Genomic DNA, 26,536 nt, shown 5'->3' on the forward strand with positions numbered 1-26,536 from the left:
TGGGGACACCACAGGGGCGTTGGGGACACTGGGGGGCCTTGGGGACACCGGGGGGACACGTGGTGCCCTTGGGGACACTGGGGGGCACTGGGGACACCAGGGGGCATTGGGGACACTGGTGGGGACACATGGCCCTTGGGGACATTTGGGGGACATTGGCCCTTGGAGACACTGCAGGGCCCTTGGGGACGTCTGGGGGACGTTGGGGACACTGGGGAGACCTCGGGGACATTTGGGGGACAGCCCCTGGGGACACTGCGTGGACCTTGGGGACATCTGGGGGGACATTGGACCTTGGGGACATTTGAGGGACCTTGGGGACATTTGGGGACACGGCCCTTGGGGACACTGCATGGACCCTGGGGACATTTGGGGTGACCTTGGGGACATTTGGGGGGACCTTGGGGACATTTGGGGACACGGCTCTTGGGGGCATTGCGTGGACCTTGGGGACATCTGGGGGGACCTTGGGGACACCTGGGGGACGTTGGGGGCATTTGGGGACACAGCCCTTGGGAACACTGGGAGGGGGACCCAGGACACCGGGTGGGATTTGGGGGGGGTGACCATAGGACGTTGGGGACACCGCGTCCCTTGGGGACACCGGTGGCACCGGGCCGCGTTAACCCTTTCCTCCCCGCACTCGAAGAGATCAAGGTGGAATACGTCCCCAAGCAAGGTGAGGGGGACACGGGGCGGGGCGGACCCTTGGGGACCCTCGGGGACATTCCCGTCACCGTCCCCCTGTCCCCCCCCCCCGGCCCAGAGCCCCCAAAATCCACCTGGACTGCTCGGGGAAGTCGTCGGAGAACACGATCGTGGTGGTGGCGGGGAACAAGCTGCGCCTCGACGTCCCCATCTCGGGCGAGCCCGCGCCCACCGTGGTCTGGATGAAGGGTGACCAGGTGGGTGCCCCGCGCCGGGTGGCACCGCTGTGTGTCCCCCCCCCCGGAACGTGTCCCCGTGTCCCCGTGACACTGCCCCGTGTCCCTGTGTCCCCGGGCCACGTCCCCACACTGCATCCCTGTACCAAGTCCCCACACCCTGCCCCACACCCTGCCCCACATCACGCCCCACACCCTGCCCCACACCCCACACCCCACCCTACACCCCACCCCACACCTTACCCCACACCCTGCCCCACACCCCACACCCCACCCCACACTCCGCCCCACACCCCCGCCCCACACCCCACCCCATGCCCCCCACACCATACCCCAAACCCTGCCCCACATCCTGCCCCACACCCCACCCCACACCCCACACCCTGCCCCACACCTTGCCCCATACCCCACCCCACACCCCGCCCCCACACCCCCGCCCCACACCCCACCCCATGCCCCACACCATACCCCAAACCCTGCCCCACACCCCACCCCACACCCCACACCCTTCCCCACACCGTGCCCCACACCCTGCCCCACACCCCACACCCCACACCCCGCCCCACACCATACCCCAAACCCTGCCCCACACCCTGCACCCCATGCCCCACACCTTACCCCAAACCCTGCCCCACACCATACCCCAAACTCCGCCCCACATCCTACACCCCGCCCCACACCCCACACCCCACACCCCACACCCCACACCCCCACCCCACACCCTCCACCCCCCACGCCCCACGCCCCACACGCCCCGCCCCACACCCCCGCAGCCCTTCACGGAGCGCGAGGGCCGGGCGCACGTGGAGGAGCGCAAGGAGCTGAGCAGCTTCGTCATCGAGAGCGCCGAGCGGGCGGACGAGGCGCGCTACTCCATCACCGTCACCAACCCGGTGGGCGAGGACTCGGCCACGCTCTACATCAAGGTGGTCGGTAAGGAGGGGGCGCGGGGACGAGGATGGGGGGGGACACGCCGTGGGGCCGGCCAGGGTCCCCACGCGTCCCCCCTCCGTGTCCCCGCAGACGTCCCCGACCCCCCCGAGGCCGTGCGCATCACCTCGGTGGGCGAGGACTGGGCCGTGCTCACCTGGGAGCCCCCAAGTACGACGGGGGACAGCCGGTCACCGGTGAGGGGGGGCGCGGCGTGGGCCCCGGCGTGTCCCACGCGTGGCCCCCTGCTCGCTTGTGGCGTGGATTGTCCGCGTGGCCCCCACGTCGCCACCTCCATGTCCTCGTGTCCCCGTGTCCCCCCGTGTCCCCACGTCTGCGTCCCCACATCCGTACGTCCGTGTTCTCGTGTCCCCACGTCCCCATATCCACGTCCCCAAATCTCCACGTCCATGTCCTCGTGTCCCCGTGTCCCCCCGTGTCCCCACGTCTGCGTCCCCACATCCCCACGTCCGTGTTCTCGTGTCCCCACGTCCCCATATCTACGTCCCCAAATCTCCACGTCCACGTCCTCGTGTCCCCGTGTCCCCATATCCGTGTCCCCACATCCCCACATCCATGTCCTCGTGTCCCCGTGTCCCTGTGTCTCCACGTCCGTGTCCTCGTGTCCCCAAATCTCCACGTCCATGTCCCCACGTCCCCATGTCCCCATAACCCCATATCCCCCACTCCCCAGTGTCCCCATATCTCCATCGTCCCCGTGCCCCCATTTTTCCATCTCCACGTGTCCCGATGTCCCCATTTCCCCACGTCCCCACATCCCCATGTCCCTGTGTCCCCATATCCCCACATCCCCATGTCCCCACATTCCCATGCCCCAATGTCCCCACCTCTCCATCTCCCCACATCCCCACGTCCGCATCCACGTGCCCACGTCCTCACGTCCCCATGTCCCCACGTCCCCACCTCCCTACGCCCACGTCCCCATGTCCCCATGTCCCCACCTTCCTACGCCCACATCCCCATGTCCCCCGAAACCCCATATCCCCTGTGCCCCAATGTCCCCACATCTCCATCTCCCCATATCCCCATGTCCCCACATCCCCACAGCCCCATATCCCTACGTCCCCAGGTCCCCATGTCCCCACATTCCCACGTCCCCATGCCCCAGTGTCCCCACATCTCCATCTCCCCACGTCCCCACACGTCCCCAGGTCTCCCCACGTCCCTACACCCATGTCCCCACGTCCCCATGTCCCCATGTCCCCATTTCCCCATGTCCCCACGTCCCCACATCCCCACGTCCTTGTGTCCCCATATCCCCACGTCCCCACGTCCCCACGTCCCCACGTGTCCCCGCATGTCCCCATGTCCCCAAGCCCACGTCCCCCGTCCCCCCCGCGCCCGCAGGGTACCTGATGGAGCGCAAGAAGAAGGGCTCCATGCGCTGGATGAAGCTCAACTTCGAGGTGTACACGGACACCACCTACGAGTCCACCAAGATGATCGAGGGCGTCCTCTACGAGATGCGCGTCTTCGCCGTCAACTCCATCGGCATCTCCCAGCCCAGCCACAACACGCAGCCCTTCATGCCCATCGGTGCGGCCCCGGGGGATCTGGGGGTTTGGGGTCCTGGAGGGGGTTGAGGGGTCCTGGAGGGGGTTTGAGGGGTCCTGGAGGGGGTTTGGGGGGTCCTGGAGGGGGGTTGAGGGGACTTGGGAGGGGGGTTGGGGGTCCTGGAGGCAGTTTGGGAGGTCCCAGGGAATCCTGGAAGGGGGTTGAGGGACTTGGGAGAGGGAGTGGGGGGTCCTGGAGGGGGTTTGGGGGTCCTGGAGGGGGTTGAGGGGTCCTGAAGAGGGGTTGAAGGACTTGGGAGGGGGATTGAGGGGTCCTGGAGGGGGTTTGGGGGGTCCTGGAGGGGTTTGGGGGGTCCTGGAGGGGGGTTGAGGGACTTGGGAGGGGGTTGGGGGGTCCTGGAGGGGTTTGGGAGGTCCCAGGGGATCCTGGAGGGGGTTGAGGGACTTGGGAGGGGGTTGGGGGGTCCTGGAGGGGGTTTGGGAGGTCCCAGGGGATCCTGGAAGGGGGTTGAGGGACTTGGGAGAGAGACTGGGGGGTCTTGGAGGGGCTTGGGGGTCCTGGAGGGGTTTGGGGGACTTGGGAGGGGGTTTGGGGGACTTCAGAGGGGTTTTAGGGAGTACTGGAGGGGATTTGGGGGGTCCTGGGGGATCCTGGAAGGGGGTTGAGGGACTTGGGAGGGGTTTTGGGGGTCCTGGGCGGGTTGGGGGGGTCCTGGGGGATCCTGGAAGGGGGTTGAGGGACTTGGGAGGGGGTTTGGGGGGTTCTGGAAAGGGTTTGGGGGTCCCAGATGGGATCTGGGGGGTCCTGGATGGGGTTTGGGGAGTCCCAGATGAGGTTCGGGGGTCCTGGATGAGATTCGGGGGTCCCGGGTGGGGTTTGAGTCCTCAGGAGGGGCCCTGGGGGTTCCCGGCTGGGTTTTGGGGCAGCCAAGAGGGGATTTGGGGATGTCGGAAGGGTCCGGGGGTCCCGGGGCCCAGAAGGGGGTTTGGGGCGGGGGGTCCCAGGGGTCCCGCGCTGCCCCGCGGGTGACGGGTGCGCGCAGCCCCCACGAGCGAGCCCACCCACCTGGTGCTGGAGGACGTCACCGACACCACGGCCACGCTCAAGTGGCGCCCGCCCGAGCGCGTGGGGGCCGGCGGCATCGACGGCTACCTGGTGGAGTACTGCCGCGAGGGCTGTGAGTGGGGCGCCCCCAACCGCACCCCCACCCGCGGCCCTGACCCAGAGACCCCCGCCCCATAGCTCTGACCCATAGCCCTGACCCATAGACCCCTGCCCCATAGACCCCCGCCCCGTAACCTCACCCCACAACCCCGAGGCCCTGCCCCATCTCCCCCCCATCTCCCCCAAAACCCCCCATCTGCCCCCCATAACCCCCCAACTCCCCCCAAACCCCCCCAAAACCCCCCTCATCTCCCCCCAAACCCCCCCAAAACCCCCAACTCCCCCAAGCCCCCCCATCTCCCCCCCATAACCCCCAAACCCCCTCATCTCCCCCTCAAACCCACCCCAAACCCCCCAACTCCTCCCCATCTCCCCCCAACTCCCCCATCTCCCCCCAAACCCCCCATCTCCCCCCCATAACCCCCCAACTCCCCCCAACTCCCCCCAACCCCCCCAAGCCCCCATCTCCCCCCATAACGGCCCAACCCCCCCAAACCCCCCCCCCCAACTACCCCCAAACTCCCCATCTCCCCCCAAAACCCCCAACTCCCCCTAAACCCCCCAACTCCCCCAAAGCCAACCATCTCCCCCCAAACCCCCCTCATCTCCCCCCAAACCCACCCCAAATCCCCCCCATAACCCCCCAAACTCCCCCCAACTCCCCCCATCTCCCCCCCCATAACCCCCCAACTCCCCCAACTCCCCCCAATCTCCCCCAAACCCCCCCATCTCCCCCCATAACCCCCCAACCCCCCAAACCCCCCAACTACCCCCAAACTCCCCATCTCCCCAAACCCCCCAACTTCCCCCAAACCCCCCATCTCCCCCCCAATCCCCCAACTCCCCCCAAACCCCCTCAACTCCCCCATCTCCCCCCTATAACCCCCCCCATAACCCCCAACTCCCCCAACCCCCCATCTCCCCCAAACCCCCCCATCTCCCCCCAAAACCCCCCAACTCCCCCTACAACCCCCCCCATAACCCCAAACCCCCCCATCTCCCCCCATAACCCCCAAACCCCCCATCTCCCCCCCAAACCCCCCCAACTCCCCCTATAACCCCCCCATAACTCCCCAAAGCCCCCCCCCCCCAACTCCCCTCTCAAGCCCCCATCTCCCCCCAACCCCCCAAAACCCCCCACCCCCCATCTCCCCCTAACCCTCCCCAAACCCCCCCTAACCCCCTAACCCCCCAACCCCCCCCCCCCCCCCCAGCGGACGAGTGGGTGCCGGCCAACACGGAGCTGGTGGAGCGCTGCGGGTTCACGGCGCGGGGGCTGCCGACGGGCGAGAGGCTCCTGTTCCGCGTCATCGGGGTCAACATCGCCGGCAAGAGCCCCCGGCCACGCTGGCGCAGCCCGTCACCATCCGCGAGATCGTCGGTGGGTGCCGGGGGGGCTGGGGGGGCTTGGGGGGTCGGGGGGTCGGGGGGTTGGGGGGTTGGGGGGATTGGGGGGGTTGGGGGGAGTTGGGGGTTTGGGGGTTTGGGGGGATTTGGGAGGGTTTTGGGGGTTTGGGGAGATTTGGGGGTTTTGGGGGTTTGGGGGGCTTGGGGGTTTGGGGGTCGGGGGGGCTTGGGGGGCTTGGGGGGTTTTGGGGGATTTGGGGGTTTTGGGGGATTTGGGGGTCTTGGGGGTTTGGGGGGATTTGGGGGTTTTGGGGGATTTGAGGGTTTGGGGGTTTGGGGGGCTTGGGGGGAGTTGGATGTTTGGGGGGTTTGGGGGTTTGGGGGGGTTGGGGGGAGTTGGGGGGCTTGGGGGGTTTGGTGGGGTTGGGGGGAGTTGGGGGGTTTGGGGGGTTTGGGGGTTTGGGGGGTTTTGGGGGATTTGGGGGTTTTGGGGGATTTGGGGGGTTTCGGGGGTTTTGGGGAGGAGTTGGGGGGTTTGGGGGATTTGGGAGGGTTTTGGGAGTTTGGGGTGTTTGGGAGTTTTGGGGGTCTTGGGGGGGTTGGGGGTTTTGGGGGGTTGGGGGGTTTGGTTGGGGTTTGGGGGGAGTTGGGGGTTTTGGGGGGTTTAGTGATTGGGGGGGGTTTAGGGGGGAGTTGGGGAGGGGTTTTGGGGGTTTTGGGGTGCTCGGGGGGTCCCTGAGCCGACGGAGCCGCTGGTCGCCCCGCAGAGCGCCCCAAAATCCGGCTGCCCCGGCACCTGCGGCAGACCTACGTGAGGAAGGTGGGCGAGCAGGTCAACCTCGTCATCCCCTTCCAGGTACGGCACGGGGGGCACGGGGGGGGGACACGGGGGGGGACACGGGGGGGACAGGGGGATATGGGGGGACATGGGGGGGACAGGGGGACGTGGGGGGGACACGGGGGGACAGGGGTTTGTTGTCCCCTTCCAGGTGTGGGGCACGGGGACGTCGGGGGGGGGGACACAGGGATGGGGGGGGGTACAAGGGGATGGGGGGATGGGGGGGACAGGGGGACATGGGGGTGACATGGGGGGGACATGGGGGGACATGGGGCGACGGGGGGGGACACATGGGGACACGGGGGGAAATGGGGACATGGGGAGGGGGGGACGGGGACATGGGGACGGGGGGATTTGGGGAGGTGGGCACGTGGGGACATGGGGACATTGGAACAGGGAAACGGGGGTGTTGGGATGTGGGGACACCGGGACATGGGGACATGGGGACATGGGGACGTGGGGACACTGGGACAGTGGGGACATTGGGACACGGGGAAATCAGGGTGTAGGGCCATTAGGATGTGGGGCCGTGGGGCCACGGGGTCATGGGGACAAGCGGACATGGGGTCGTGGGGACATTGGGACAGAGGGAAATTGGGACATTGGGACATGGGGCCATGGGGACATTGGGATTTGGGGACGCTGGGGCACAGGGAAATCGGGACGTTGGGATGGAGGGACACTGGGACATGGGGACATGGGGACATTGGGATGTTGGGGTGTAGGGACATGGGGACATGGGGACATTGGGACAGTGGGGACATTGGGACACGGGGAAATCAGGGTGTAGGGCCATTAGGATGTGGGGCCGTGGGGCCACGGGGTCATGGGGACAAGCGGACATGGGGTCGTGGGGACATTGGGATTTGGGGACGTTGGGGCACAGGGAAATCGGGACGTTGGGATGGAGGGACACTGGGATGCGGGGCCACGGGGCCATGGGGATGTTGGGACACTGGGACCCTGGGGACGTTGGGCTGTGGGGCCACGGGGCCATGGGGCCACGGGGCCATCGGGACGTGGAGACACGGGGACGTTGGGCTGTGGGGTCATGGGGCCATGGGGTCATGGGGACATGGGGAAATTGGGCTGTGGGGTCACAGGGCCATGGGGCCATCAAGACATGGGGCCACGGGGCCATTGGGACATGGGACCATGGGGCCATGGGGCCATGGGGATGTGGGGCCATGTGGGCCCATGGGGGGGCCATGGGGCCATTGGGACATGGGGATGTTGGGCTGTGGGGTCATGGGGCCATGGGGACACGGGGCCATAGGGACGTTGGGTTGTGGGGCCATGGGGACATGGGGATGTGGGGCCATGGGCCCATGGGGGGCCATGGGGCCATCGGGACATGGGGACGTTGGGCTGTGGGGTCATGGGGGCCATCGGGACATTGGGATGTGGGGTTATGGGGCCATGGGGCCATCGGGACACGGGGCCATGGGGACGTTGGGCTGTGGGGCCATGGGGCCATGGGGATGTGGGGCCATGGGGACATCGGGACATGGGGACACGGGGAAATTGGGCTGTGGGGCTGTGGGATCACGGGGCCGTTGGGACACGGGGACACGGGGATGTTGGGCTGTGGGGCCATGGGGCCATTGGGCTGTGGGGTTATGGGGCCACGGGGCCATCGGGACATGGGGCCATGGGGTCATGGGGCCATCGGGCCATGGGGATGTGGGGCCATGGGCCCATGGGGGGGTCATGGGGCCATCGGGACATGGGGACGTTGGGCTGTGGGGTCATGGGGCCACGGGGCCATTGGGATATGGGGCCATGGGGCCACGGGGCTGTTGGGCCGTGGGGTTATGGGGTCGTGGGGGTCCCTGTCCCCCCCGCCGGGGGTGCTGAGGGCCGTGCCCGCAGGGGAAGCCGCGCCCCAAGGTGACGTGGACGAAGGAGGGGCAGGCGCTGGCGCAGGACGTGCACGTGCGCAACTCGGAGCAGGACAGCGTCTTCTTCATCCGCGCCGCCGCCCGCTCCCACTCGGGCACCTACGAGCTGCGCCTGCACATCGAGAACATGGAGGACGCGGCCACCCTGCGCCTGCGCGTCGTCGGTGAGGGGCAACGGGGGGCGGGGGGGGGTATGGGGCAGGGGGAGGGGGTATCGGGGCAAGGGGAGGGGGTATCGGGGGCGATGGGGGCAAGGGGAGGGGGTGACGGGGTGATGGGGGCAAGGGGAAGGGGCAATAAGGCAAGGGGAGGGGGTATTGGGGCAATGGGGGCAAGGGGAGGGGGTGATGGGGCAAGGGGAGCGGGCAATAGGGCAAGGGGGGGCAAGGGGAGGGGGTGATGGGGTGATGGGGGCAAGGGGAAGGGGCAGTAGTGCAAGGGGAGGGGGTATTGGGGCAAGGGAAGAGGGCTGGGGGGCAATGGGGGCAAGGGGAGGGGGGTGATGGGGGCAGGGGGATGGGGCTGGGGGGCAATGGGGGCAAGGGGAGGGGGTAATGGGGTGATGGGGGCAAGGGGAGGGGGTCACGGGGCAATGGGGGCAAGGGGAGGGGTGATGGGGCAAGGGGAGCGGGCAATAGGGCAAGGGGGGCAAGGGGAGGGGGTGATGGGGTGATGGGGGCAAGGGGAGGGGTGATGGGGTGATGGGGGCAAGGGGAGGGGGTGATTGGGGCAAGGGAAGAGGGCTGGGGGGCAATGGGGGCAAGGGGAGGGGGTGATGGGGGCAGGGGGATGGGGCTGGGGGGCAATGGGGGCAAGGGGAGGGGGTAATGGGGTGATGGGGGCAGGGGGAGGGGGCAATAGGGGGGATGTGAAGGGGCAATGGGGTCTGTTTGGGGGTATTTGGGGTCAGTTTGGGGGCGTTTTTTGTATTTGGGGTGTATCTGGGGGCATTTGGGGTCTGTTTGGGGTCATTTTTGTTTTTTGGGGTGTATCTGGGGGCATTTTGTTTTTTGGGGTGTACCTGGGTGCATTTGGGGTCAGTTCGGGGGCACTTTTTGTACCGGGGTGTACGTGGGGGTGCCCGGGGGGGGGGGGGGGGTGCCGGGCGGTGACCCCCCCCCCGCAGAGCGGCCGGGCCCCCCGCAGGCGGTGCGGGTGAAGGAGGTGTGGGGCTTCAACGCGCTGCTCGAGTGGGAGCCCCCCGCGACGACGGCAACGCCGAGATCACCGGCTACACCGTGCAGAAGGCCGACAAGAAGACCATGGTGGGCGCCCCCCCCCCCCCCAGCTGCCCCCCCGCCCCACCACTGCCCCCCCAGAACCACAACTGCCCCCCAGACCCCTAAGTGCCCCCCCACCTCGTAACTGGCCCCCCCAGACCCCTAAGTGCCCCCACAGACCCCCCAACCACCCCCCACCCCCCAACCCCCCTTTAGACCCCCCCCCAACCCCCTTTGGGCCCCCCCCAACCCCCTTTAGACCCCCCCAGCCCCCCTTTGCCCCCCAAGCCCTTTAGACCCCCCCAGCCCCCCCAAGCCCCCTTTAGACCCCCCCCCCCCCCCTCGGGGCCCCCCAAACCACTTTAGGGTCCCCCAAACCCCCCAACCCCCCTTTGCCCCCCAGTCCCCCCAGCCCCCTTTAGAGCCCCCCAGCCCCCCCAAACCCCCCTTTGGCCCCCCCCAACCCCCCTTTAGACCCCCCACACCCTCTTTGAGCCCCCCCAAACCCCTTTGGCCCCCAGTCCCCCCAGCCCCCCTTTAGACCCCCCCAACCCCTTTAGACCCCTCCCCCAGCCCCCCCAGCCCCCTTTAGACCCCCCCAACCCCCTTGGGGCCCCCCAAACCCCCTTTAGACCCCCCCCAGCCCCCCCAACCCCCTTAAGACCCCCCCCAGCCCCCCTTTTCCCCCCCCTAACCCCCATTTAGACCCCCCAACCCCCCTTTAGGCCCCCCACCCCCCCCTTGGGGCCCCCAGCCCCCCTTTGCCCCCCCCAACCCCCTTTAGATCCCCCCAGCCCCCCTTTGCCCACCCCCAAGCCCTTTAGACCCTCCCCAGTCCCCCCAGCCCCCCTTTAGGCCCCCCAACCCCCTTTAGACCCCCCAGCCCCCCTTTGCCCCCCACACCCCCCTTTAGACCCCCCACCCCCCTTTTCCCCCCCACACCCCCCTTTAGACCCCCCCCCCAAATTCCCCCTTTGCCCCGCCCAGCCCCCTTTGCCCCCCCCAACCCCTTTAGACCCCCCCAGCCCCCTTTGCCTCCCCCCAAGCCCTTTAGACCCCCCCCCAGCCCCCCCAGCCCCCCTTTGCCCCCCCCCAACCCCCTTTAGACCCCCCCAGCCCCCCCTTGCCCCCCCCAGCCCCCCCCTTGTCCCCCTTTAGGCCCCCCCCCAAACCCCCTTAGACCCCCCCAGCCCCCCTTTGCCCCCCCAGCCCCCAGCCCCCCCCCCCCCACACCCCTTTAGACCCCCCAGCCCCCCTTTGCCCCCAGCCCCCCTTTGTCCCCCTTAGGCCCCCCAAATCCCCCCCTTGCCCCCCAGCCCCCCAACTCCCCCCAACCCCCCCTTTAGACCCCCCAGCCCCCCTTTGCCCCCCCCGCCCCCCTGACCCCCCCCGGCGCCCCCCAGGAGTGGTTCACGGTGTACGAGCACAGCCGCCCGACGCGCTGCACGGTGTCGGACCTGGTGGTGGGCAACGAGTACGCCTTCCGCGTCTACAGCGAGAACGTCTGCGGGCTCAGCGACACCCCCGGCCTCTCCGCCAACACCGCCCGCATCGCCAAGCAGGGTGCGCCCGGGGGGGGGGCCGGGGGGGGCTGGGGGGGCATTTGGGGGGGTTTGGGGGGAGTTGGGGGGGCTGGGGGGAAAAGGGGGGATTTGGGGGGTTTGGGGGGAGTTGGGGGGGCTGGGGGGGCACAGGGGGATTTGGGGGGAAAAGGGGGGTTGGGGGGGTTTGGGGGACCCTAAAGGGGTTTGGGGGGATTTGGGGGTTTGGGGGGTTTGGGGGGCTTGGGGGGCTAAAGGGGGTTTGGGGGGCTGGGGGGGCTAAAGGGGGATTTGGGGGGAAAGGGGGGTTGGGGGGGCTTGGGGGGGCTAAAGGGGGTTTGCTGGGGCTGGGGGGCTAAAGGGGGATTTGGGGGCTGGGGGGCAAAGGGGGGCAAAGGGGGATTTGGGGGGAAAAGGGGGGTTGGGGGGCTAGAGGGGGTCTAAAGGGGGGTTGGGGGGCTGGGGGGCCTAAAGGGGGATTGGGGGGGCTGGGGGGTCTAAAGGGGGTTGGGGGGTCTAAAGGGGGCTTGGGGGGCTGGGGGGGCTAAAGGGGGCTTGGGGGGGCTGGGGGGGGGGTCTAAAGGGGGTTGGGGGGACCCAAAGGGGGTTGGGGGCCCAAAGGGGGGTTTGGAGGGGTCTAAAGGGGGTTTGGGGGGGCGGGGGTCTAAAGGTGTTTGGGGGGTCCCCCGACCCCGTGCCCCCCTTGACCCCATGTCCCCCCCATTACCCCTTACCCCCCCACCCCCGTGCCCCCCTACCCCCCACCCCCCATTCCCCCTTGCTCCCCCCGCCCCCATGTCCCCCCCCTTACCCCTTACCCCCCCTTGACCCCTTGCCCCCCCCGCTCCCCCATTCCCCCTTGCCCCCCCATTCCCCCCTGCCCCCTCCCCGACCCCCTGCCTCCCCCTTGACCCCTTACCCCCCCTTGACCCCATGCCCCCCTTGACCCCGTGCCCCCCTTGACCCCCTTCCCCCCCGACCCCATGTCCCCCCCCTTACCCCGTGCCCCCCCTTACCCCTTACCCCCCTTCACCCCATGCCCCCCTTACCCCGTGCCCCCCCCCACGCCCCCCATTCCCCCTGCCCCCTCCCCGACCCCCTGCCTCCCCCCTTGACCCCTTACCCCCCCTTGACCCCATGCCCCCCCCATTCCCCCATGCCTCCCCCCACCCCGTGCCCCCCCCGTTCACCCCGTGCCCCCCTTACCCCGTGCCTCCCCCCTTACCCCCCTTGACCCCATGCCCCCCTTACCCCACACCCCCCCATTCCCCCCTGCCCCCCCCTCACCCCGTGCCCCCCTGCCCCCCTGCCCCCCCATTCCCCCTGCCCCCCCTTCACCCCGTGCCCCCCCTCACCCCGTGCCCCCCCTCACCCCCCCCCTGCCCCCCCTTGCCCCCCCCAGGGCTGGTGCTGAAGCCGGTGCGGTACCAGGAGCACGACTTCCCGCGCGGCGCCGCAGTTCCTCACCCCGCTGGTGGACCGCAGCGTGGTGGCCGGGTACAGCACGGCCCTCAACTGCGCCGTGCGGGGGCACCCCAAGGTGGGGGGGGGCACGGGGGGGGCTGGGGGGGCAGAACCTCATGGGGGGCAGAAACCCCACAGGGGGGCACAGACACCATAGGGGGGACGCGGAACCCATGGGGGTGGTGGGGACCCCAAGGGGGGGCTGTCACCCCAAGGGGGGTCAGGGACCCCAAGGGGGGGGCAGAACCCCGGGGGGAGTTGGGGAACCCATTGGGGGGGTCAGAAACCCCATGGGGGCAGAAACCCTCATGGGGGGGGTCAGAAACCCCACAGGGGGGCACAGACACCATAGGGGAGACGCGGAACCCATGGGGGCGGTGGGGAACCCAAGGGGGGGGGTGTCACCCCAAGGGGGGGTCAGGGACCCCAAGGGGGGGGCAGAACCCCGGGGGGGTCAGGGAACCCATGTGGGGGTCGGGGGATACCATGGGGGGGTTGGGGACCCCATGGGGGGGGAAGGAACCCCCATAGGGGGGACGCGGAACCCATGGGGGCGGTGGGGAACCCATGGGGGGGGGGGCTGTCACCCTATGAGGGGGGCTCTGTCACCCCAAGGGGGGGTCAGGGACACCAAGGGGGGCAGCACCCCAAGGGGGGGGTCTATCACCCCGTGGGGGGGCTCTATCACCCCGGGAGGGCCTCTGTCACCCTGGGGGGGTGTCTATCACCCCAAGGGGGGCTCTATCCCCCGGGGGGCCTCTATCACCCCAAGGGGGGGTCTCTCACCCCGGGGGGGGGTCAGGGACCCCAAGGGGTGGCTCTGTCACCCTATGAGGGGCTCTGTCACCCCAAGGGGGGTCTATCACTTTATGGGGGGCTCTATCCCCCGGGGGGGCCTCTATCACCCCGTGGGGGGGCTCTATCACCCCGGGGGGGGGGGGGGGGCCGCTCTATCACCCCCAGGTGGGCTCTATCGCCGGGGGGGGGGGGGGCTCTGTCACCCCAAGTCGGGGTCTTTCACCCCAAGGGGGGCTCTATCACCCCTGGGGGCTTTGTCACCCCAAGGGGAGGCTCTGTCTCCCCGGGGGGGGGCCTCTATCACCCCGGGGGGCCTCTATCACCCCAAGGGGGCCTGTATCCCCCAAGGGGGGGCTCTATCACTCTATGGGGGGGGGGCTCTATCCCCCCGGGGGGCTCCATCACCCCAGGGGGGGTGTCTATGCCCCCCAGGTAGGCTCTATCCCCCGGGGGTGGTGTCTATCCCCCCGGGGGGGGCTCTATCACCCCAAGGGGGTGTCTATGCCCCCCAGGTAGGCTCTATCACCCCTGGGGGGGGCTCTATCACCCCCAGGTAGGCTCTATCTCCCCGGGGGGGGGTTCTGTCTCCCCGGGCGGGGGCTCTATCCCCCAGGGGGGCCTCTATCACTCTATGAGGGTGTCTATCACCCCGGGGGGGGGCTCTATCCCCCCCAGGTAGGCTCTATCCCCCCGGGGGGGCTCTATCACCCCAAGGGGGGCTATATCACTCTATGGGGGGGCTCTATCCCCCAGGGGGGCCTCTGTCACCCTCGGGGGGGGTGTCTATCACCCCAAGGGGGGGCTCTATCTCCCCGGGGGGCCTCTATCACCCCAAGGGGGGTCTATCACTCTATGGGGGCTCTATCCCCCCAGGGGGGCCTCTGTCACCCTCGGGGGGTGTCTATCACCCCAAGGGGGCTCTATCTCCCCGGGGGGCCTCTATCACCCCAAGGGGGAGTCTATCACTCTATGGGGGGGGCTCTATCATGCTGGGGGGGCCTCTATCACCCTGGGGGCTCTACCACCCCAAGGGGGCCTCTATCCCCCCGGGGGGGCCTCTATCACCCCGTGGGGGGCTCTATCCCCCCCAGGTAGGCTCTATCCCCCCGAGGGAGGGCTCTATCCCCCCGGGGGGTCCCGCTGACCCCTCGCCCCCCCCCAGCCCCGCGTGGTGTGGCTGAAGAACCAGCAGGAGCTGGGCGAGGACCCGCGGTTCCTGCGGCGCCACGCGCAGGGGGTGCTCACGCTGCTCATCCGCAAGCCCGGGCCCTTCGACGGCGGCACCTACGGCTGCAGGGCCGTCAACGAGCTGGGCGAGGCGCTCACCGAGTGCAGGCTGGACGTCCGCGGTGAGGGGGGGGGGCTAAAATTACCGGGGGGGGGCCCTAAAAATAAAGGGGGGTCGGAGAGGGAGGGGGGGTCCCTAAAGGGAGAGCGGGGTAGCCAAAGGGTAGGGGGAGGTGGGATGGGGTTGTAGAGCATCCATAGGGGGTGGGGGGCAAAATGGGGGGTCTGCAAAGTGGGGGGGGCTAAAAATAAGGGGGGTCCCCGAAATAAGGGGGGTCCCCGAGAATGGGGGGCGTAAAGGGGGAGGGGAGGGCCGTGAAGGGGGTGCGGGGTGCCCCAAGTGGAGGGGGAAGGGGGACGGGGAGTTAACAACAAGTGGGGGGGGGGTGGGGGGCAAAATGGGGGGGGTCTGCAAAGTGGGGGGGGGTCCTAAAAATAAGGGGGGTCCCCGAAATAAAGGGGGGTCCCTAAAAATAAGGGGGGGTCATAGAGGGAGAGGAGGGGTTCCTAAAGGGAGAGTGGGGTAGGCAAAGGGTAGGGGAGGTGGGATGGGGTTGTAGAGCATCCATAGGGGGTGGGGGGCAAAATGGGGGGGTCTGCAAAGTGGGGGGGTCCTAAAAATAAGGGGGGGCCCGAAATAAAGGGGGGTCCCTGAGAATTGGGGGGGGGTCGTAGAGGGGGAGGGGAGGTCCCTAAAGGGAGAGCGGGGTAGCCAAAGGGTAGGGGGAAGGGGGACGGGGTTGTAGAGCATCCATGGGGGGTGGGGGGCAAAAGGGGGGGGGGTCTTCAAAATGGGGGTCCTAAAAATAAGGGGGCGTCCCGAAATAAAGGGGGGTCCCTGGAAATGGGGGGGGCGTAAAGGGGATGGGAGGTCCCTAAAGGGGGTGCAGGGTAGCCAAAGGGTAGGGGGAAAGGGGACGGGGATGTAGAGCATCCATGGGGGGTGGGGGGCAAGATGGGGGGTCTTCAAAATGGGGGGTCCTAAAAATGCAGAAAATAAGGGGGGTCCCTGAAAATAAGGGGGGGTCCCTGGAAATGGGGGGGGCTGTAAAGGGGGAGTGCAGGGCTGTGAAGGGGGTGCGGGGTAGCCAAAGTGTAGGGGGAAGGGGGACGGGGAGTTAACAACAATTGGGGGGGGTGGGGGGCAAAATGGGGGGGTCTGCAAAGTGGGGGTCCTAAAAATAAGGGGGTCCCCGAAATAAAGGGGGGTCCCTGGGAATAAGGGGGGGTCATAGAGGGAGGGGGGGGCCCTAAAGGGGGTGCGGGGTGCCCCAAGTGGAGGGGGAAGGGGGGTGGGGAGTTAACAGCAATTGGGGGGGGGTCACAAAGTGGGGGGCAAAATGGGGGGGTCTCCGAAATGTGGGGGTCCCCAAAAATGTGGGGGGGTCCCCAAAACGTTGAGGGGGGGGCCCAACCCCCACGGGGTGCCGGGGGGGGCTGGCTGACGGCTCCTCTTCTCTCCCCGCAGTGCCGCAGTGAGGGGCGCCCGGTGAGTGGGGGGGGGGGGGCAGCCCTTCTGGGGGGCTCTGCCCTTTTTGGGGGGGTTCAGTCCTTTTTGGGGGATTTCAGCCCTTTTTGGGGGGTTTCAGTCCTTTTGGGGGGCTCTGCCCTTTTGGGGGGGGGTTCAACCCTTTTGGGGGGATTTCAGCCCTTTTTGGGGGTTTCAGTCCTTTTGGGGGGTTCAGCCCTTTTTGGGGGGGGCTCTGCCTTTTTTGGGGGGGTTCTGGCGTTTTTGGGGGTTCAGCCCTTTTGGGGGGGGGGGTCAACCTTTTTTTGGGGGGTTCAACCCTTTTTGGGGGATTTCAGCTCTTTTGGGGGGGTTAACCTTTTTTGGGGGGGTTTCAGTCCTTTTTGGGGGGGGGTTCAGCCCTTTTGGGGGGTTCAGCTCCTTTTTTGGGGGGGGCTCTGCCTTTTTTGGGGGGTTCTGGCGTTTTTGGGGATTTCAGCCCTTTTTGGGGGGTTCTGCCTTTTTGGGGGGGGGGGTACAACCTTTTTTGGGGGGGGGGGTTCAAATCTTTTTTTTGGGGGATTTCAGCCCTTTTTGGGGGGGGTTCAGTCCTTTTTGGGGGGTTCTGCCTTTTTTGGGGGGGGGGTTCAACCGTTTTGGGGGGGGCTCTACCTTTTTTTGGGGGGGGGTTCTGGCGTTTTTGGGGGGATTTCAGCCCTTTTTGGGGGTTCTGCCCTTTTTGGGGGGGGTTCAACCCTTTTTGGGAGGATTTCAGCCCTTTTTGGGAGGTTCAACCTTTTTTTTGGGGGGGGTACAACCCTTTTTGGGGGGATTTCAGCCCTTTTCTGGGGGATTTCAGCCCTTTTGGGGGGGTTCAGCCCTTTTTGGGGGGGGGTCAACCTTTTTTTGGGGGGGTTCAACCCTTTTCTGGGGGATTTCAGCCCTTTTTGGGGGATTCAGCCCCTTTTGGGGGGATTTCAGCCCTTTGGGGGGGGTCAGCTCTTTTTGGGGGGGTTCTCATATTTTTGGGGGCTCAGCTCTTTTTTGGGGGGGTCACCTCTTTTGGGGTCAGTTTCAGCCCTTTTGGGGGTTTCAGCTCTTTTTTTGGGGGTTTTCAGCTCTTTTCTGGGGGCTTCAGCCCTTTTTGGGGGGTTTCAGCCCTTTTTTGGGGGCATTTGGCTCTTTTTTTGGGGGGGGTCAGCCCTTTTGGGGGGGGGGGGTCCCATTTTGGGGTGAATTCCTCCCGGTTCGGGGTTTCAGCGGTGCCGTCTCTCCCCCGCAGCGCCCCGGACCGAGCGCCAATAAAGGGAGCCCGGCGTCTGTCCGTCCGTCTGTCCTTTGGGGGGGGCCCAAAATGGGGGGGGGGGTCACAAGGTGGGGGTGACCAGGTGGCCGTGCCCCCCGCGTCCATCTGTCCTTTGGGGGGGGGGTCCCCAAAATAGTGGGGGGTCACAAGGGGGGGACCCGGTGTCTGCGCCCCCCCATCTGTCTGTTCTTCTGGGGGGGTCCCCAAAATTGGGGGGGGCCCACAAGGGGGGGGGACCTGGTGTCTGTGCCCCCCCCCGCGTCCGTCTGTCCCTCTGGGGGAGTCCCCAAAATAGTGGGGGTCACAAGGGGGGGGGTGACCTGGTGGCCGTGCCCCCCCCACGTCCCTCTGTCCTTCTGGGGGGGTCCCCAAAATAGTGGGGGGGTCACAAGGGGGGGAACCCGGTGTCTGTGCCTCCCCCGTGTCCACCTGTCCTCTTGGGGGGGGGTCCCCAAAATATTGGGGGGGTCACAAGGGGGGGGGAACCCGGTGGCTGTACCCCCCCCGTGTCCGTCTGTCCTTTGGGGGGGTCCCCAAAATAGTGGGGGTCACAAGGGGGGACCCGGTGTCTGTGCCCCCCCCCCCACGTCCATCTGTCCCTCTGGGGGTCCCCAAAATGGTGGGGGGGGTCACAACGGGGGGGGGGGGGGCCCGGTGTCTGCAACCCCCATCCGTCTGTCCTTCTGGGGGGGTCCCCAAAATGGTGGGGGGTCACAAGGGGGGGGACCCGTGTCTGTGCCCCCCCGCATCCGTCTGTTCCTCTGGGGGGGCCCCAAAACAGTGGGGGTCACAAGGGGGGGAACCCGGTGTCTGTGCCTCCCCCGTGTCCACCTGTCCTCTTGGGGGGGGGTCCCCAAAATATTGGGGGGGGTCACAAAGGGGGGGTGACCTGGTGGCTGTGCCCCCCCACATCCATCTGTCCTTCTGGGGGGTCCCCAAAATGTTGGGGGGGTCACAAGGGGGGGACCCGGTGTCTGTGCCCCCTCCCGCGTCCGTTTGTCCCTCTGGGGGGGTCCCCAAAATATTGGGGGGGGGTCACAAGGGGGGGAACCCGGTGGCTGTGCCCCCCGCGTCCGTCTGTCCTTTGGGGGGGGTCCCCAAAACGGTGGGGGTCACAAGGGGGGGTGACCCGGTGTCTGCGCCCCCCAATCCATCTGTCCTTCTGGGGGTCCCCAAAATAGTGGGGGGGTCACAACGGGGGGGGGGGGCCGGTGTCTGTGCCCCCCCACGTCCTTCTGTCCTTTCAGGGGGGGTCCCCAAAATAGTGGGGGTCACAAGGGGGGTGACCTGGTGGCTGTGCCCCCCCCGTGTCCGTCTGTCCTTTCAGGGGGTCCCCAAAATATTGGGGGGGGTGTCACAAGGGGTTGACCTGGTGTCTGTGCCCCCCCCGTGTCCGTCTGTCCTTCTGGGGGCCCCAAAATGTTGGGGGGGGGGGGGGTCACAAGGGGTTGACCTGGTGTCTGTGCCCCCCCCGTGTCCATCTGTCCTTTTGGGGGGCCCCAAAATAGTGGGGGGGCCACAAGGGGGGGACCTGGTGTCTGTGCCCCCCGCGTCCGTCTGTCCTTCTGGGGGTCCCCAAAATATTAGGGGGTCACAAAGGGTTGACCTGGTGTCTGTGCCCCCCCGCGTCCATCTGTCCTTTTGGGGGGCCCCAAAATAGTGGGGGAGGTCACAAGGGGGGGTGACCTGGTGGCTGTGCCCCCCACGTCCATCTGTCCCTCTGGGGGGTCCCCAAAATATTGGGGGGGTCACAAGGGGGGGACCCGGTGTCTGTGCCCCCCCGCGTCCGTCTGTCCCGCTGGGGGTGGCCCAGCCCCCTGACCCCCGCAGCCCCCCCTACCCGAAGCGCTCCGGCACCACCTTTATTGGGAGCTCAGCTTTTTTTTTTTTTTCAGGGCGGGGGCGCCCCGGGGGTCCCCCCCTCCTCGCCGGGGTCCCGGGGGGCGCGCGGAGGAGGAGGAGGAGGCGCAGCCAGGGGAGGAAGAGGCGGGGGAGGCGCGGGGGGGGGCCCAGCAGGCGCAGGTAGAGGCAGCGCCCCGAGGGCAGCCGCACCCGCAGCTCCCCGCGCCCCGCGCTGCGCAGGGACAGCGCCACGCAGCCCAGCGGGACCAGTCTGGGGGGGGGAAACGGGGGTTACTGGGGGCACTGGGAGGGACTGGGGGGCTGGGGGGGGGGGTTTGGGGGTGCTGGGGGGAGCTGGGGGGGCTGGGGGGGCTGGGAGCAAAGGAACTGAGACAGGGAGAAAGCAACTGGGGGCACTGGGAGAGCGGGCACTTGGAGGGGTCACTGGGGGGTCACTGGGAGCACTGGAAGGGGTCACTGGGGGCACTTGGAGGGGTCACTGGGGGGGCACTGGGAGCACTGGGGGGTCACTGGGGGTGGGCACTGGGGGGGGGTCACTGGGGGGGCATTGGGACGGTTACTGGGGAGGGTCACTGGAAGCACTAGGAGGGGGGTCACTGGGGGGTCACTCGGGGTGGGCACTGGGCGGGGTCACTGGGGGGGTCACTGGGGGCACTGGGGGGGTCATTGGAGGGGGTCACTGGGAGCATTGGGAGGGTTGCTGGGGGGTCACCGGGAGGATTGGGACGGTCACTGGGGGCACTGCGGGGGGTCACTGGGAGGGGGGTCACTGGGAGCATTGGGAGGGTCACTGGGGGTCACTGGGGGGATCACTGGGAGCATTGGGAGGGTCACTGGGAGCACTGGGGAGTCACTGGGGGCATTGGGACAGTCACTGGGGAGGGTCACTGGGAGCACTGGGGGGGACACTGGGGGGGTCACTGGGAGTACTGGGGGGTCACTGGGGGCACTGGGAGGGGTCACTGGGGGCATTGGGATGGTCACTGGGGGCAGAGGGATGGTCACTGGGGAGGGTCACTGGGAGCACTGGGAGGGTCACTGGGGGGTCACCGGGGGGGTCACTGGGAGAGTCACTGGGAGGGGTCACTGGGAGCACGGGGGGGTCACTGAGAGGGTCTCTGGGGGGATTGGGACGGTCACTGGGGGCACTGGGACAGTCACTGGGGGGGTCACTGGGAGCACTGGGGGGGTCACTGGGAGCACTGGGAGGGGCACTGCGGGGGTTGCTGGTAGCACTGGGGGGCACTGGGGGGGCACTGGGGGGGTCACTGGGGGCATTGGGGGGTCACTGGGAGCACCAGGGGGGTCACTGGGAGCACTGGGGGGTCGCTGGGGGGGGTCACTGGGAGCACTGGGAGCACCGGGGGTCACTGGGGGCACTGGGGGTCACTGGGGAGGGTCACTGGGAGCACTGGGAGGGTCACTGGGGGGGTCACTGGGAGCACCGGGAGGGTCACTGGGAGCACCGGGAGGGTCACTGGGAGCACTGGGAGCACTGGGGGAGTCACTGGGAGCACTGGGGGGGTCACTGGGGAGTCACTGGGAGCATTGGGAGGGTCATGGGGGGGTTGCTGGGAGCACTGGGGGGTCACTGGGAGCACTGGGGGGGGCACGGGGGGGTCACTGGGGGGGTCACTGGGAGCACTGGGGGGTCATGGGGGGTTGCTGGGAGCACTGGGGGGGTCACTGGGAAGGTCACTGGGAGCACCGGGGGGTCCCTGTGGGGGTCACTGGGAGCACTGGGAGGGTCACTGGGGGGTCACTGGGAGCATTGGGAGGGTCACTGGGGGGTCACTGGGAGCACTGGGGGGTCATGGGGGTTGCTGGGAGCACTGGGGGGTCACTGGGGAAGGTCACTGGGAGCACTGGGAGGGTCACTGGGGGTCACTGGGAGCATTGGGAGGGTCACTGGGGGGTCACTGGGGGGCGTCATGGGGGGTTGCTGGGAGCACTGGGGGTCACTGGGAAGGTCACTGGGAGCATTGGGAGGGTCACTGGGGGGGGTCACTAGGAGCATTGGGAGGGTCACTGGGAGCACTGGGAGCACCGGGGGGGTCCCTGTGGGGGGGTCACTGGGAGCACTGGGAGGGTCACTGGGAGCACTGGGGGTCCCTGTGGGGGGGTCCCGTGGGTGCTCACGCGCAGAGCTGCAGCTCGTGGGGGGGCCGGGCGCGGGGGCGGCCAGCAGCAGCAGGTCGGGGCGCGGCAGCTGGGGGCCGCTGGCGGCGACACCCACCGTCACCCGCGTGGCCGCGTCCCCGCCGCGCGTCACCTGGGGGGGCACGGTTATCGGGGGGGGGGGGGGGGGGCTGGGGGGGGGGGCTGGGGGGACAGGGCTGGGGCTGGGGGTCGGGGTGGGGGGGACATGGGGATAAGGGGATGGGGTCGGGGGGGGGCCCAGGATTGGGGGGAGGGATCTGGGGCTGGGGGACCGGGCCCGGGGGGGGGGTCCCAGGGCTGAGGGGATGGAGCTGGGGGGGGGGGGGTCCAGGGGCTGAGGGGAGGGGTCTGGGGGGGCCCCGGGCCCTGGGGGGGGTCCCGGGGCTGAGAGACCGGGCCCGGGGCAGGGCCTGAGGGGACAAGGCCCGGGGCGGGGGGAGGGGCAGGGCCTGAGGGGACAGGGCCCGGGGGAGGTCTCCCAGCCCCGAGGGGCCCCCCCCCCCCGCCCCGGCACCTGCAGGAAGTCCCCCTCGAGCAGCGGCAGGTCCCGCAGCCGCCCGTACTCGCCCCGCTGCAGGCAGCGCCGGAGCCGCCCCATGGCCGAGCCCTGCCGGGCCCTCAGCGCTCAAGATGGCGCCCGGCGCCCACAAGATGGCGGCGCGGCGCCGAGGCGGGAAGCGCGCGCGCCGCCTCCCCCCCCCATCCACCTCCCCCTGAGCCCCCGCCCCCCGACCAATCGCCGCGCCCCTCCGCTGCTTGACGCGCCTCTCGCCCAATCGCCGCGCCGCTCGGCCCGCCGCCCCGCCTCTCCCCGCTTCCCGCCCTAAATCACCACAGCCCGCGCCCAATCGCCACGCCTCTCCCCTAATTGCCACGCCCCTCACCCAATCGCCACGCCCCTCGCCCAATCGCCGCGCCCAATCGCCACGCCCCTCGCCCCAATCGCCCCGCCCCTCTCCTCCGAACCCCCCCGTTGCCCCGCCCCCGCTCCCGGCCTGCCGCGCGGCGCCAAGATGGCGGACAAGATGGCGGCGCTGCTGCCGCTGCTGCCGCTGCTGGCGGCGGCCGGGCCCTGCCGGGGCGGCCTCGGGCTGCGGGGTGAGCGGGGGCGGGGCTCATTGAATATGCATGAAGGGGGCGGGGCCTGGGGAAGGGGCGTGGCCTGGGGAAGGGGGCGGGGCCTTGCCGCGCACCGCGGGAGTGTTCGGAGGGGGGCGGGGGAGGGCGGTGGGCGGGGCTTGTTGCTGAGGGGGCGGGGCGATGCTCATGAATATTAATTAGGGTATGAGTTGGCTCCGCCCACCGCGGTGGGGCTGCCCTGGGTGGGTCGTGAATATTCATGAGGGGCGTGGTTGTCGGAGGGGGGGCATCGTTGCTAATTAATATTCGTGACCCGGTTAATTAAGGGTCGTTAATATTCATGAAGGGGGCGGGGACTTCCTCATAAGGTTTTAGAGCGTGTTTGTGTCACGTTAATTAATATTAATGAGCTTTCTGTCTACCTTACAGGGTGTCATGCATATTAATGAGCATGCAAATGAGTGGTTTGATATTTAGCCATAAATAATTACGGGCAATTATTAATTGCTTTTCATTGGCTTAACTATTTTGAGGTTGGTGCCTCATTAATATTCATGACTGCGCACCACGTGACACCGCTCATTAATATTCACGTGGCTTTTGGTGTCATTGGGGAGCCCCTTATGAATATTAATGAGGGCGGCCAGCCCGACCCATGACACCGTGGTGTGACAGCTCATTAATATTCATGATCAGAGGGGTGAGTGCTTGATTAATATTCATGAGGCCGGGTGGGGTGTCTCACAGTGATTGGGTGGCTTTGGTGGGGGGCTCATTAATATTCATGGAGGGGGCGTGGCCTCGGGGTCCCTACAAGGGGGCACCCCAAACCTGGGGGGTCCCCAAATCCGGGGATTCTGTCCCCAAAGGGGGTGTCCCCCCCCGGGTGTCCCCAAAAGCCCCCAAATTGGGGTGTCCCCAAACCCGGGTGTCCCCACACCCCAAATGTCCCCAAACTGGGGTGTCCCCAAATGGGGATGTCCCCAAATCTGGGGGATCTGTCCCCAAGGGGGTGTCCCCTCACCCCAAATGTCCCCAAATGGGGGTGTCCCCCCCAGGTGTCCCCAAATGGGGATGTCCCCAAATCTGGGGGGTCTGTCCCCAAACGGGGGTGTCCCCTCACCCCAAATGTCCCCAAATGGGGGTGTCCCCCCCGGGCTGTCCCCAAAAGCCCCCAAATTGGGGTGTCCCCAAACGGGGCCGTCCCCAAACCCGGGGGTCTGTCCCCACGTGGGGGTGTCCCCAAACGGGGGTGCCCCCCCGTGTGGTGTCCCCAACCCACCCCCATGTCCCCAGGGTGACGGCCGTGACGCCGAGTCCTGCGGGGTGACGCTGGCCCTGGAGCACTCCTTCGAGCCAGGTCGGGGGGGGGGGCACAAAAGGGGGGGGCAGCGGGGGGGGGGGGTGACAAGGGGGGTGACACTGGGGGGTGGCACTGGAGGGCAGGTGACGCTGGGGGGGGGTGGCAATGTGGGGGTGACACCGGGGGGGGTGATAATGGGGGGTGGCACTGGGGGGGGGGGTGACAATGGGGGGGAACAAAGGGCGGGGGGACAATGGGGGGGGTGATAATGGGGGTGGCACCGGGGGGGGCAATGGGGGGAGGGGTGACAATGGGGGGGGGACAAAGGGGGGACAATGGGGGGGGTGATAATGGGGGGTGGTGACATTGCGGGGGGGGGGTGACACTGCGGGGGGTGACATTGGGGGAGGGACAATGGGGAGTGGTGACAATGGGGGTGATAATGGGGGGGGTGGACAGTGGGGGGGGGTGACACCAGGGGGTGGTGGCACCAGGGGTTGGTGGCACCGGGGGGGTGGTGACACTGGGGGGGGGGTGGTGACACGGGGGGGACACCGGGGGGGACGCCAGGGGGTTGGCAATGGGGGGCTGATAACGGGGGAGGGGTGGCACTGGGGGGGGTACACTGGGGGTGGTGACATTGGGGGGTGGTGACACTGGGGGGGGACACTGGGGGGGACACTGTTGGGGGGGTGACACGGAGGGGGGACACGGGGGGGGGACACCAGGGGGTTGGCAAAGGGGGGCTGATAACGGGGAGGTGGTGGCACTGGGGGGGGGACACTGGGGGGGATACTGGGGGGGGGACACTGGGGGGGAGGTGACACTGGGGACACTGGGGGGTGACACTGGGGGGACACCAGGGGGTTGGCAACGGGGGGCTGATAACAGGGGGATGGTGACACAGGGGGGTTGTGACACCAGGGGTGGTGGCACCGGGGGTGGTGGCAGCCGGGGTGACCTGTCCCTGTCCCTGTCCCCCCCCAGACGGCAGCACCCGGTACCGCCGCCGGGGACCCTGAGCTGGAGCCCGGGGGGGACCCGGTGCTGGCGCAGCGGCCGCTGAGCGAGGAGGAGCGCCTGGCGCTGCGGGTGGGACGGGGGGACGCGGGGGGGGGGGGGACGGCGGCACCCCCTGACGCTGACCCCGTCCCCGTGTCCCCGTCCCCAAGGAGGTGGCGGCGCGCGACGGGCTGTACCGGGTGCGGATCCCCCGCGGGGACGGCTTCGTCTCCTCCTTCGTGCGGGCGGTGAGCGCGGCGCGTGGCGCTTCTGGCGCTTCTGTCACCTCTGTCACCTCTGTCACCTCTGTCACCTCTGTCACTTGTGGCACCTCTGTCACCTCTGTCGCTTCTATCACTTGTGGCACGTCTGGTACCTGTGTGACACGTGGCGCTTGTGGCACCTGTGGCACCCCGTGGCACCTGAGGCACCTCTGCCACTCGTGTCACCTCTGTTATCTGTGTCACTTCTGTCACTCGTGGCGCCCGTGGCACCTCTGGCACCTTTGTCACCTCTGTCACTTGTTACACATCTGTCAGTCGTGTCACCTCTGTTACCCATGTCATCTCTGTCACCTCTGTCACCTCTGTCACTTGTGGCACCTCTGCTCCTCGTGTCACCTCTGTCACCTGTGTCACTTCTGTCACTTGTGGCACCCGTGGCACCTCTGTCACCTCTGCCACTTGTGGCGCTTCTGTCACTCGTGGTACCTGTGTCACCTCTGTCACCTCTGTCACTTGTGGCACCTGTGGCACCTCTAGCACCTCTGCCACTTGTGGCGCCTCTGGCACTTGTGGTACCTGTGTCGCTTTTGTCACTAGTGGCACCTGTGGCACCTCTGTCACTTGTGTCACCTCTGTCACCCGTGTCATCTCTGACTCCTGGGGCACCTGTGGCACCCGTGTCACCTCTGTCCCCTCCCCGTCCTCACCCCGGTGGCCCTGTCACCCTCTGTCACCCCTTTGTGTCCCCCGTCACGTCACACCACCCCTTGGTGGCCCTGTCACCTCACGTCCTCCGTCCCCTGTCACCCCGTGTCCCCTTGGCGGCTCCGTCCCCTCTTGGTGGTCCCGTGGGTCCCCAGCGGTGTCCCCTGGCCCCTTGGTGTCCCCTTTGGTGTCCCCTGGCCCCCGTGGTGCCCACCGTAGCGTCCCCACGGTGTCCCCTGTGGTGTCCCCTGTCCTCGTGGTGTCCCCCCGCTGTCCCTCCCCGTGCCCCCCGTCCCCCCACTGCCCCCCCCGTCCGTCACCGTGTCCCCCCGTGTCCCCGCAGTGCGCCCTGCTGGAGTCGCACCTCTCGGACCAGCTGAGCGTGCACCTGGACGTGGCCGGGCACGTGGTGGCCCTGGGGGCGGTGGCCCTGGGGACCTGCCGGGGCAGCGAGGTGGAGGACGTGGACCTGGAGCTCTTCAACACCTCCGTGGTCCTGCGGCAGCCCCTGCCCGCCGCCGTGTGAGTGATGGGGA

At 68.2% G+C, this 26,536-nt stretch overlaps 1 protein-coding gene across 1 annotated transcript in view; it reads left to right on the forward strand.

Moving 5' to 3' along the window:
- LOC136789380 (myosin-binding protein C, fast-type-like) overlaps positions 1–17,681 on the forward strand; it is a 36,469-nt gene extending 18,788 nt beyond the window's left edge. The window contains 19 exon segments of the mRNA XM_066989434.1: positions 650–679; positions 769–905; positions 1,658–1,817; positions 1,908–1,976; positions 1,979–2,011; positions 3,183–3,371; positions 4,393–4,527; positions 5,729–5,845; positions 5,848–5,895; positions 6,629–6,717; positions 8,572–8,764; positions 9,727–9,801; positions 9,804–9,865; positions 11,224–11,383; positions 12,764–12,804; positions 12,806–12,901; positions 14,786–14,972; positions 16,379–16,399; positions 17,640–17,681. Coding sequence (XP_066845535.1) covers positions 650–679; positions 769–905; positions 1,658–1,817; positions 1,908–1,976; positions 1,979–2,011; positions 3,183–3,371; positions 4,393–4,527; positions 5,729–5,845; positions 5,848–5,895; positions 6,629–6,717; positions 8,572–8,764; positions 9,727–9,801; positions 9,804–9,865; positions 11,224–11,383; positions 12,764–12,804; positions 12,806–12,901; positions 14,786–14,972; positions 16,379–16,389 — 1,832 coding nt within the window. The 3' untranslated portion in view covers positions 16,390–16,399; positions 17,640–17,681.
- The last annotated feature ends 8,855 nt before the right edge of the window (positions 17,682–26,536 follow it).

This window comes from Anser cygnoides, unplaced genomic scaffold (genome assembly GCF_040182565.1).
Source record: "Anser cygnoides isolate HZ-2024a breed goose unplaced genomic scaffold, Taihu_goose_T2T_genome scaffold_44_1, whole genome shotgun sequence".
In the NCBI taxonomy this organism is placed as follows: Eukaryota; Metazoa; Chordata; class Aves; order Anseriformes; family Anatidae; genus Anser; species Anser cygnoides.